The sequence below is a fragment of the Peromyscus californicus genome, unplaced genomic scaffold (assembly GCF_007827085.1).
Source record: "Peromyscus californicus insignis strain IS unplaced genomic scaffold, ASM782708v3 Scaffold_2__1_contigs__length_46816999, whole genome shotgun sequence".
NCBI lineage: Eukaryota > Metazoa > Chordata > Mammalia > Rodentia > Cricetidae > Peromyscus > Peromyscus californicus.
This window is the reverse complement of record NW_026294540.1, coordinates 36,612,692-36,625,500: the sequence shown is the minus strand read 5'-3', so window position 1 is coordinate 36,625,500 and position 12,809 is coordinate 36,612,692. Positions and strand designations below refer to the sequence as shown.

General features: G+C 46.3%; 1 protein-coding gene across 3 annotated transcripts in view; it reads right to left on the bottom strand.

Annotated features, from left to right (window-relative positions):
• Nucleotides 1-1,479: 1,479 nt before the first annotated feature.
• Nucleotides 1,480-12,809, bottom strand: part of Daglb (diacylglycerol lipase beta) — a 39,353-nt gene continuing 28,023 nt past the window's right edge. For all 3 annotated transcript variants that reach the window (XM_052754375.1, XM_052754373.1, XM_052754374.1), the window contains 6 exons: nucleotides 10,095-10,175; nucleotides 9,880-10,007; nucleotides 4,719-4,787; nucleotides 4,566-4,638; nucleotides 2,479-2,726; nucleotides 1,480-2,376 (listed from right to left, as the gene is read on the bottom strand). In XM_052754375.1, the coding sequence (XP_052610335.1) occupies nucleotides 2,178-2,376; nucleotides 2,479-2,726; nucleotides 4,566-4,638; nucleotides 4,719-4,787; nucleotides 9,880-10,007; nucleotides 10,095-10,175 (798 nt within the window). In that variant the 3' untranslated portion in view covers nucleotides 1,480-2,177. The remainder of the gene's footprint in view (nucleotides 2,377-2,478; nucleotides 2,727-4,565; nucleotides 4,639-4,718; nucleotides 4,788-9,879; nucleotides 10,008-10,094; nucleotides 10,176-12,809) is intronic.

The following is a 12,809-nucleotide window of genomic DNA, read 5'->3' as shown; positions in this document are numbered from 1 at the left end:
CAGGTCTTGATCCAACGAGGAAGGATGTGAGGGACGATGCCTCCCCAATGGCACCCCAACACCATCTTCATTTCTTTCCAAATATTGAGTGTCCAGTAGACATGATTTTATAAGTACATAAACTTCAAGTTGTACCCAGTGATAACAACTTGACCTCTCCTGCACTTCTGGTTTCCTGAGGATAATGCTTAAATTGTTCTATTTGTGAAGAGTTCACCTAAACTTCCTGGCTTACTGAAATCTGAAATTTAAAGTGTGTGTTTGTATGCACACATCTGTAGGGACCGGCCCCAGGTATCTTCTCAGTGATTTTTTTTTTGGGGGGGGGGTGGGGGAGAAGACAGGCTCTCTCACTGAACCTGGGGTAGACTGGTTGGTCACTATGCCCTAGGGACCTTCCTGTCAACCGTTCAAGCACAGTGTGAACTTATGTCCCCATATCTGGCCTGACAAGACTATTGACCAAGTCATCGCTAGCCCTCTTGTTGAATCTTAAGACACACTATTCACATCAGTCTGCATTTTGTTGTCTCAGGATCATCTGGCCATCAAATCTTTATAGCCTACACAATTCCACGGTCTACTTACCCTAATTTTGTCTGAGGGCTTTCATCCAGTAGAAGCCATTCTACTGGATACTTCGCTGGATCTAAAATTCCTGGAACTTCCCTTCAGGTTGTTGTTTTTTTTTTTTTTTTTTTTTTTGCTATATTGGGGTGTACTTTTACTTTTTTAGACAGTCTCACTATGGTATGGTCCTGGCTGGCCTAGAACTATATAGACCAGGCTATCCTTGAACTCGCAGAGAATGGCCTGCCCCTGCCCCAGAGTGCTGGGATTAAAGGCATGCTCTACCGTACCTGGCAGTTGTATTTATTAATATATCTTGTGAGTCTTCCCTTTAGTCTTTCTAGCCCCCTTTTGGGGTTTTGTTTGGAGACAGCATCTCAAACTAGCACAGCCTGGATCTTTTTAAGTAGCTGAGTGTGACCTCCAGTTCCTGGTCTCCTGCCCCCATCTGAGTGCTGACAGCTTCAAGTCACTACTAACCACACTTGGCTTTTTTGTTTTCCGGGTTTTTTGTTGGTTTGTTTGTTTCCATTGGTATTATTCCCTGGAATGGGAGTTACAGACAGTTTTGAGCTGCCATGTGGGTGCTGGGAATTGAACCCGGGTCCTCTGGAAGAACAGTTAGTGCTTCCAACCTCTGAGCCATCTCTCCAGCCCCTCTGTTTTTTTTTTTAAGTGTCCTATGCTTGGTGGACTCTTTGTATTTGGAATATGTGCAGTCCTCAGTAACCAGAGTGACAAGACAACTTGGTTTTCAATAAAAAGGCAAAACCCCTCATTGCCACCTAGGTACAGTGGTGCAGGCTTGTAATCCTAGCACCAAGAGGCTGATGCAGGGAGTTAGCACATTGGAGGCCGGCATGGGCTGCTTAGCAAGTTTGTCTCCCAGTAATACAGAAGACCTTCCCGTGCAGTGGTGTATCAATTACTTTATTTTAAAAAATTCCCTCTGAGCCCAACATGTGCCTCCAGAGCTAGAATAATGTGAGAATTAAGCATACATGAAAGTTAAGCAATCAGTTCATGTATAAATGAGCCGCAGTGGTGGGCTCAGAGGAAGTTCCAGCTGTCCTTAGTGCCGCAGGAAGAATGCCGGTAAAGAATATAAAGTGCACACCTGTTGTCTTAAGTTCAGACTCATGTAAACAGCAGGATGGGATCCTAGCAGGGGCAGGAGTGCTAGAGATCCACAGAGGGTCTTCAGATGTGGAGTTCTCAGGGGGCCAAAGGAGGCTTGCTCCACGAGCTGCCCTAGAATTCCCAACACCTCTGCATGTTCTAGACTCCTGTTCCTGTTAATACTGTGGTTAAAATTGGTTCTATAGGCCAGCGATGGTGGTGCGTGCCTTTAATCCCAGGCAGGCAGATCTCTGAGTTTGAGGCCAGCCTAGTCTACAGATCGAATTCCAGGACAGGCAGGGCTACACAGAAATCCTGTCTCAGGAAAAAAACAAAATTGGTCATGTTGTTGCCCATTCTCCTGGGACTCATCAGATTACTACTGATGGATGCCACCATACCAGCCTCACAGAAGCCACTCACATTCAGTCTAAGGAAGAAAAAAAAAGCATACGCCCATTGTGCTGGGCAGTGTCCAGTAGAGGGGATTAAACCACAGCTGTGTGAGAGCCGCCTTGCCCTGGGCAGGAGACACAGGCTGTTCTGTCGGCGACCACTCTGTCCAGGGCTTGATTCAGGATGTTAGGCAAGTGGTCCGTCAGCATCTTTGGGCCTATCAGGATCTTGCCAAATTCTGCTTCATGTGCCCACCTCGCCCTGTAGTGGGCAGCGGAACAGCAGCCAAACCTTGAACGAAAGAGAGTATGAGCTAGTGAAGCTGCACATGGGTCAGGCTTCCGGTCGCCCTCAGTGGACGGGCGCGTCAGACCCGCATGCCCCCGCACTCACCTCCCTGAACCACCCTCTTCTTCCAGGTGGATGATCCTGCCCGGCGGGTACAGATGTGGGTACTTGGTGGGAGAGTCCAGAGGGGAGTCGCTGGAGCTGTAGCCTGGGGAACCTCGTGTCAGGAGACTCTGCTCCCCAAGAAGAGGCTGGGTCAGGGCTCTCTGGTTGCCTTCGTCCAGTTCAGTTGGAGAGTTATCAGGGCTTCCTCCAAACAGTCCGTACCAGCAGCCATGCAGCAAGATCTTGTACTGAAAGGTGAGACCCAAGGACAAGATTGGTCCTGTGCTGGGTGGCAGCCCTCAGGGTTTAGCCTGTACTTACACAGCCATGGGTCGTGAGCAGGGCTTGTAGTGGCATGAAGCCATCATTAAAAACCATGCAGCAATCGTTAAAAACCAAATCATACATGTTTTTTGAAGAATAGTTATTTTTGTGTGTGTGTGTGTGCTGGAGATTGATCCCAGAGCTAAGCCCTACACATGCTAAGCCCACACTCTACCACCGAGCTAGCCACACCCCAGGAGACAGGGGCTACTTCTTAAAAAACTATTAAGAAGAAAGCCTTGGGTTCCATCCCCAGTACTGCATCAAACCAGGTGTGGTGGTGCACACCTGTAATCCAGCACTTGGGAGGCAGAGGCAGGAAGATTAGAAGTTCATGATCAACAGTTTAAGGATACCTGAGACTCTTATCTGAAAAGAAAAAAATCCAAAACCAAAAACAAACTAGTTGGTGTAATGATGTTATTCACCTTTAATCCCAGCACTCAGGAGGCAGAGGCAGGCAGATACTTTGAGTTCATGGTCAGCCTGGACTACACTGTGAAACTCCATCTCTAAAACAGAAAAAGCAACTTGGGAGGTAGAAGCTGGTGGATCTCTGAATATTGTTTTTAATCATAGTTATTTTGTGTGTTCCTGTGGTGGCATGACGTGTGTGTGTGTGTGTGTGTGTGTGTGTGTGTGTGTGTGTGTGTGTGTGTGTGTGTGTTGGGAGTTCACAGGACAGACTGGGAGTGGGATGTGTGTGTGTGTGTGTGTGTGTGTATGTGTGTGTGTGTGTGTGTGTGTTGGGAGTTCACAGGACAGACTGGGAGTGGGATGTGTGTGTGTGTGTGTGTGTGTGTGTGTGTGTGTGTGTGTGTGTGTGTGTGTGTAATTCACAGGACAGAGTGGGAATGGGATGTCTCCTCCAACCCCTGGGTTCCAGTGACTAGACTCAGACTAGGCTTGGTCACGTGGCATACCTGCTAAGCTGTCTTACTGGCCCTCTTCCTTTTTTTAAACTACTCAAATAGCAGGCAACAGAACTAGAGCCTCCAGCATGCCGGGCAAGTGCTGTACCACTGGGCTCTAGCCCTGCCCCCTCCTTGGCTCCCTTTTCCTCTTAGCCTCACATTTTTGGCAGTCCTATCTCAGTCTCCCAGCTGCTGGATTACAGGCCAACACCACTACACCACCTCATGGCGGTCAGCTCCTACTGGTTAATACACTCTCTCTTCCTGTGTGTGTGGGTTTGAGCCTAGAGCCTCTTGAATGCTAGGGAAGTGCTCTACCACTGAGCTACACTCTCAAGCCTCTGCCATTAAAGTTTTCCTATTACATTTATTTATTTAACTGTATGTATATGGAGATGAGGACTGGGGGGAGGTTCCCCCTCAACACACACACCATGAGGATTGAATGCAGGTCAGAAAGTTTGGCAGCAAGCACCTTTCCCCACAGAGCCATCTTGCCAGCCCCCTAGGACTTCTTCGAGTCTGTTGTGTCGGCCTTACTGGAAGCCTGGGAGCAAGCAATGTAACTGAAAGACGGGCTAAAATAACAGCAGCTCGGGCAACAGTGTGGCCTTACTGGAAGCCTGGGAGCAAGCAATGTAACTGAAAGACGGGCTAAAATAACAGCAGCTCGGGCAACAGTGTTTCCTAACTGGCGATCTGTGTGACTCCTCTGCATCTCACGGAGAACCCCAGACAAAAGTCTGTTCACAGGGCAGAGGAAAAGACGCCGGCATAAATGGCTTGGCTGTGAGCGCTCGGCCCGCCTCTGCACAGACCCTCCGGCATCTAACCTGGCGGAGCAGTTACCTTCGGCTTGTTGCAGTTAGCAATCACTCGCAGGATCCTTCTCTTCAGATCTTCCATGTTGGTCACACTTAACCTAGTTAGTAAAAGGCAGACACCTCAGTACCCGGTACTGCCAACGACCCCAACCCTATGGGCCAACCAAGGGACACTGACCTGGGAATCACATCCATTCCTAAGATAAGTGACACAATGAAGTCCTTGGAGTATTCATAAAGGGATTTGCTGAAATTTCAAACGAGAGACAAGCTAAGTTAGTCTAGGTTCCGTTGCTGCAGGAGGTTTGGGGGGCGGGGGGAGTATAAAAAGTTGCCAGGGCAGATGTTGGTGTTGCCATTCTGAATCCTCTAAAGGAGAGAAGTGACATGGGGGCTCGGGCATAGTCAAAGCCACAGGAGACGTTCAAGAGACCACAGCTAAACCATTAATGATCCCTGTGACCCAGCAGGCCCAGAAGGCACAATCTACCAAGGTGGCCTGGCAATCTATGAGCAGACAGAGGCAAAAGGCTGGGCACTGCAGCGTACACCTGCAGGGACAGAAGCTGGCCCGGTGGGGGGAGGGGGGGACAGCCTGTAATTTCTGCCGCTCGGGGATAAGGCGAGAAGACTGGATTCAAGGCCAGCCTGCATTCCCATCAAGCACTTAAGCGGGAGAGGGAGAAGGATTGAGAACTGGGGCTAGCCTGGGCTACACAGTTAAGATTCTCTCTAGAAATCACTAAAAAGTAAATATGTAAATAAAATGTGAAGGTGAAAATCACCTAATAAATGCCTACTTCTGGTGTGAAAGGACTTTTTTTTTTTTTTTTGAGAGAATGAGAACAGAAAATAGCAGGAGTACTGGTTTTACGGAATTGTCTTAGGAACTATGTTGATATCCTGTACGCTAACTTAGAAAACAGAGTTAAAAAACAACAAAAACGGTCCCTAAAATTAAGCTCATGGTGTATTTTCCAAACTGAGCAGGGTTCTGTTCTGTCCCAGCCCTTAGGAGGCTGAGGCGGGAAGAGCATCAAGAGTCTAAGGCTAGCCTGGGCTACATAATGGGATCTAGGTCAGGCTCAGCTACACTGTGAGATTGTCTCAAAACCAAAAAGCAAACCCACAGTATTTCTGCATCTCTCCTATTTCTCTGGCATGAACTCTCCCTCACCCCAAGCAGATACTTGGCAAGTTCTTTGTTATTTTCAGCTAATCAGTGTAGAAGGAAAGGAAACCCTTTCCACCCCCTAACCTCTGAAAGTCCATCCAAGTCAATGACTGTCACTGCTAACACTAAGGAGTGAGATGGTGACAAAGTCCGGCTGTGAGCGTGGCCAACAGGAGGTATATATTGCTAAAACCATCCACTCTGAATCAGATCTAATCTTCAGTGGTTGTTACAACTTCCTTTTAATTTTTTTAAGATTTATGTATCTATGTATGTACACATGTGGAAGTGCCCACGGAGGCCAGAAGAGGGCATCAGATCCCCTAGAGCTGGAGTTAGGGGTGGTTGAGTGCTGTCTGACTGGGTCTGAACTCTGGTCCTCATGATGGAGCTGCAAGAGCCATCTCTCCAGCCCCTTTCCATTTTCAGTGAAATTAAACTATGTTGGTGGACACAGTGTGGGGAGCGGATGAAGTCCAGACTGAATGAGTATTGTGGACATGAGCACAACCAACCACGTTAAGGACTCCGATGCCTCAGACCCATGGGATGGGAATGTTGACAGTGTGTGCAACCAAGTATGGAATACGGCTTCCTCTTCTGGATGACGAGCCTGAGACTGCTCCCCTCCAGAGACCCCCTCCTGAGATGCACTGACCTCCCCTTGAGCTGTATATAGTAAACCCGCCTTCTCATTCAGCTGTCTGTAGTCAGTGTGTCAGGGCTGCTGGTGCATCTCCATCAGAGCACACAGCCCCCAATCCCAGTTTTTCTGTACATGTGTCTGTGCTTTCTCATTCCCCACTGCCCCCAGACAGGGCAGAGTTCTGCAGGTCATGGCGAGAAACACGCTCAGTGACACCAGAAAAGAACAGCACAAGCCCAGGATGTGACAAGCTCTTCTCAACAAATTACCTGAACGCGGGATGTAGTAGCATGTATGTATAATCCCAGTGCTCCTACTGTGAGATGGGAGGCAGAGACCAGAGACCAGTGCAGCATAATAGGAGACCTTTGCCTCGAAATGGTAGAGAAAACTGACTCCTGAAAGTTGTCTGACTTCCAAATGACGCCATGATGTGTGCACGTGCACTTGCACTCATACACTAGTAATACTTTAGTTTTGAAAGGAGTTGGGAGAAAAACCATGAAGACAGTTATAAGGCAAATCTGCCATATCCAATGTTAGATCCAGTGAATGGCACCTGGATCCTCATGTAGACAAACTGGGGAACGTTAGGAATCAATTGGGAAAATGTGATCAGTTATTATCTATCCAGAAATTAAATATTTAATGTGCTCTATCTTTAGATGTGTTATTTACAGATGAAATGATATGTCTCAGAATTGCTTTAAAGCCAGCGTATGCCTGCTTGAGTCTGTGTACAGACACTACATGGGAAGTAAGGGAGGCATAAAAGAGCTATACACTGATAGAGGGTTGAAACTGGCTAAATTGAAGTTTACAGACCACAGCATACTTTTTCCCTCCCTCTTGGGAGGGGTACTCCCTATCATGCCCAGACTTTTCTTGAACTCGTGGGCTCAAGCAATGCTCTCCTGCCTCAGCCTGTACCCAGCTAGGACAACAGATATATATATATATATATATATATATATATATATATATATATATATATATATATATATATATATATATATATATATATATATATATATATATATATATATATATATATATATATATATACATATATATATATATATATATATATATATATATATATATATATATATATACATATATATATGCCCATGTCCAGTTATCCTCTCTACTTTTGTTTGGGGTTCTTATTTTTATATTTTTGAAACAGTCTTGCTATGTAGTTCAAGCTGGACTGGTATTCACTGTGTGTATACCCCAGGCTGGCCTCAAATTTGTAAGAATCTGTCTCAGACTCCTGAGTTCTGGGTTAAGGCTGTTTCATTAAAAAATAAACAAATAGAACTTTATTTAGGGTCTTTGGGCGTGGCTTACTGATAGAATACTCAAGGCCCCATGCTAATCCACCATACCACAAAAGGAAAGAGCTTTTGCCAGGTGTGATGGTGCACATACAGTTTTAATCCCAGAGCTCTGGAGGCAGAGGCGGGCTGATGTCTATGAGTTCAAGTTTTAGCAAGGGCTACATAGTGACAGCCTGTCTCAAAAACAGAAATCAAAACAAAAGATCTTTGATCTGTTTTCTGTATTTTTCAAATTTTCTCATGGATATATAGATAGCTATAGATATGGATATATAAATATATGGACATATATAAATATAGATGGATATATATATTTTTTTGTTTTCACCTTCAATTTTTTAATCCTTGATTTGTTTTAGTCTTTTTTGTTGTGGCACAAATTTCTTTCATAATCAAGGCAAAAGTTTGCATAGCATAGTTCAGTCAACATGCTCAACTAGCAAGGAAAAACAGTTTTCCAACTCATAAAAATAAATGTCCTGGGGCTGGAGAGATGGCTCAGAGGTTAAGAGCACTGGCTGATCTTCCAGAGGTCCTGAGTTCAATTCCCAGCAACCACATGGTGGCTCACAACCATCTATAATGAGATCTGGTGCCCTCTTCTGGCCTGCAGGAATACATGCAAGCAGAACACTATATACATAATAAACAAATAAACCTTTAAAAATAAATAAATAAATAGATAAATAAATGTCCTGTTTGTTCAATCCCAGAGAATGTGCACAGTCCAAGTGAAGCCCATACATATGATGGACACTAGGTGACAGTGATGTGTCACTGGAGGCCCATCAGGGATAAGAAGTGCACGCTGGGGTTGGGGGAGGTGGCAGGCAGCAGGGGAGGCTCACATGGTGAGCACAGACTATGTGGGAATTCTGTTACAAAAGGGCTCAGCGGGTTGAAAACCCTCGCTGCCAAGACTGATGATCTGAGTTCAACCCCTGGTGCCCAGATAGTGGAAGAAGAGAACCAACACCTTCAAACTGTTCTCTACATGTGGCATGTGTACCATGGCACAGCCACACCCACACACATACACATGCACACTGTACAAAGAAGTACAATTAAAACTAAAAAAAAAAAAAAAGGGAAAGTTTGAGGCCAGAGAAATGCTCAGTGCTTAAGAGTGTTTACTGCTCTTCCAGAGGACCCAGCAACCACTTTGGGTGGCTCATAACCACCTGTAGCTCCAGCTGCAGAGGAACGGATGCCCTCTTCTGGCTTCCACAGACACCTGCACATATTTGGTAGGCGCTCATATTATAGACACTCATACTATACATATGTATAAATAAAATATAGTTTGAAGTTTCTTTTTCTTTAAATTGCACTGAGAATTGAACCCAGGGCTTCACACATGGTAGACAAGTGCCTGACCACTAAGCTACACTCCTAGTCCTAAAATAAAGTGTCTTTAAAAACCAACTTCAGGGCTGGAGAGATGCCTCAATAGTTAAAAGCACATGCTGCTCTTCCAGAGGACCCAAGCTTGGTTCCCTGTACCCAGGTTGGGCAGCTCACAACAGCTATAACCTCAGCTCCAGGGTATCCCAGGGTCCTCTATCCTCTATAGGTACCTGCAAACATGTGTACACACACATAATAACAAAAAGATCGTTTAAAAACAAACTAAACAACAACAACAAGAACAACAAAAAAAACCCCTTAGAATTCTATCATTTAGTCAGGTTTATAATCCCAGCTATTATGGAAGCCGAGGTGCGGGGATCAGTTCAATGTCTCCCTCAGCTCCATGGCAAGTTCCAGGCCAGCCTGGGCTGTTTAGGAAATTAGAGCTATTGGCCAGACATCGGTAAGGACTACAATTCTCTTGCCTCTGCCTCCTGAGTGCTTGTATCACAGGCGTGCACTACTGTGTTCAATTTACATAGTCTTCCTCCAACTACATAGTATTTCTTCTCCCTTTTGACAAGGGTTTCATGTAGCTCAGGGGGGGTCTAACCCACTGTGTAGCCAAAGAGAACCTTCACCTTGTAATCCTCTCACCACAGCTTCTCCAGTGCTGGGATGACAGACCTGAGTGAGCTACCAACCGGACCACATCTCAGCACTACAGTGTTTTAAAACAAACTTCTAAGAAGGAGAGAGGATTAAAGGATGTAAATGAAGAGAGAGCAGCTGCTCCACTCGTCCTGAAAGGAGAGGGAAGCCTTACCTCAGCAGGCCCCTGGGCGGGGAGAAGGCATACGCACGGACTTGTGGGTAGGCCCCCCGAAGCATGATGGCTAACAGGGCCGCAGCTCCGGCTCCGAGGCTGTGCCCCACCAGAACAAGCCGGTACTCCTAGGGGACAGAGGGCAGAGGGAGTTGGGGTCCAGAAGAACAGACAGAACATGACAGGAACAGGAAATAGAAAACAAGCCATCTCACCGGAGCGACATTGAAGGCTTGACTCAGAATCCCGTCATTGATCAGTCTGCGGTAAATGTATCTGGCTGCTTGAGCAATTCCCTGGAGGTATAAAGATGGGGTGGGATCAGCACGGCTCGGAAGACAGGGTCTCTGGCCTTACTGTTCACTGATACATTCTTGGTCTGTGGTCCAGAGGCTGGCTGCCATGAAGTGGGTGCTGTTATTTGCTAAGTGAGTAGGTGTCACCAGCAACATCCAACTATGCAGCAGGCATATCTGTGTAGTCCTGTGTACTAGTCTATAGCTGCACGACACGTGACTGAAGGAACCATCTACGGACCGAGGACTGAACCTGGGAGCCCTAATGTATGCTGGACGAGCAATCTACCACTGAATCATACTCTTCAGAACTTATTTTTATGGGCTGGAGAAATGGATCAGAGGACCAGAGTTCAGTTCCTAGCACCCACATCAGGCAGCTCACAGGCACCAGCTTCAAGGGCTCTGTTGCCCTCTTCTGGTCTCCATGGGCATGTGCACACAGACACAATCATAAACAAGTCTTCTAAAAAATTATTCTTTTTTTGAGATGGCCTTTAAGTTACCAAGTCTGGCTCTCAATTTGATATGTAAGACAGCCAGGCCTTGCACTGTGTGTGTGTGTGTGTGTGTGTGTGTGTGTGTGTGTGTGTGTGGTGTATGCACAGATATGTGAGTTTAGGCACTTGTGTGTGCACATGTGGTCAGAGGTCAACTCTGGGTACCTTTGCTTTCTACCTCATATTTTGAGATAGAGGCTTCCACTGCACCTGGAACATGCTGATTCTGCTACACGGGCTAGCTAGTGAGCCCCTGGGGCCAGCCCGTCACCACTCTCTACAGACCTGGGGTGACATAACCAGGTCCTTCAAGGGTGCAGGGGATCCAAACTCAGGTCCTTATGCTTGGATGCCAAGCTCTTCACTGAGCCATCCTCCCAGCCCCAGGCCTTGCACTTTTGGTCCTCCTGCCTCAGCCTCCCAAGTGCTGTGCCACCATGCCCAGATGATCCTTTTATAAAGATATTAAAACACACCATTTAGGGACAGTCACATTGGGACAGTGGAAAAAGGTGCCTGCTACGGAGCCTGACAACATGAATTTGATTCTTGAGACCCAAGTGGTGGAAGGAGAGAACAGACTGGCAGTTCTTCTCTGGCATGTACGTCATATCTCTCTCTCTCTCTCTCTCTCTCTCTCTCTCTCTCTCTCTCTCTCTCTCTCTCTCTCTCTCTCACACACACACACACACACACACACACACAAATTAAAACACACAGTTCTAAGTTGTAAGAGGTGAGTCCCTTCTTCAAATTGAAAGATCATGAGCCAAAGAAAGCAGAGTTGAAAAAGTTGAGAAAGTCGTCAATTAGTGTTTTAAGCTTTTCAAGCGACAGCTGATAGGTGAAGAGAACATTCTGAGAGTGGGGTACACTTACAGGTTATGTGGTAATCGAAGACCCCCAAACAGTGGTCCAGGGCCTCTGGTTTTGTGGTTTACTTTATTTTATTTTATTTTTTTAATTTTCTGGAACTGGAGTTACAGACAGTTGTGAGCTGCTATGTGGGTGCTGGGAATGGAACCCTGGTCCTCTGGAAGAATAGCTAGTGTTAATAACTGCTGAGCCATCTCCTCAGCCCTGTGGCTTACTCTTGTGTTGGAAAGGCAGATGCTGCAATGTATGCTCCACCACATGAGGTTGATGTTTGTGCAGGAGAACCGAAGAGAACAGTTTCCAGCGGGTTCTGTTAAAGTCTGGTTGCCCATTCAGCAGCAAACAAAACTTTGCTGGGAGTGTTAACAAAGACATGGAAGAATGTAACAAACTACTTTGGGGGCTCAGGGGTTAAGAGCTTTTGCAGAGAGAAACCAGTTTCAATTTCCAACTCCCGTAACAGGTGAGTCATACCTGCCTGTAGCTCCAATTCCAAGGGATCTATCTGATGCCCTCTTCTGGCTTCTGTGGTCACTACAAACACATGGTATCCATACAGAAAAGCAGCCATGTGTGCACACAGAAATAAAAATACCTTTTAAAAAGACACTATTTTGAGAACTACAACAAGATTGAAATGAGTTATGACAGACAGGCAGAATGGGAAAAAGGAGGATGTTCTTTTTTTTTTTTTTTTTTTTTGGTTTTTTCAAGACAGGGTTTCTCTGTGTAGCTTTGCGCCTTTCCTGGTACTCGCTTTGGAGACCAGGCTGGCCTCGAACTCAGAGAGATCCACCTGCCTCTGCCTCCCGAGTGCTGGGATTAAAGGCGTGCGCCACCACCGCCCGGCTATTTATTTATTTATTTACAGGAGACCTGCTTATGTAGTCCACGCCAGCCTCAAACTCACTACATGTAGCCAAGCCTTAAGCTTCCGCTCTCCTACTTCCACCTCCTGAGTGCTGGGATTACAGGTGTGCACCAGCACATCCAGGTCATGTGATGCTGGGCACTGAACCTAGGGCTTCATGCATGCTAAGCAAACACTCTACTGACTGAGCCACACCCCAGCCCTGCCTTAGTGATATCTGTTGCCATAAACAGTTGCTAACACGATTGTTCAAAATAACATACCATTAATGGGCACAGCTCTGAAGGCCACCCCTTCTGTGTGCGTGTGTGTATATGTGTGTGTATGTGTGTGTGTATATGTGTGTGTGTGTGCGTGCGCGCGCACTAGTGTTCATGCATGTGAGTG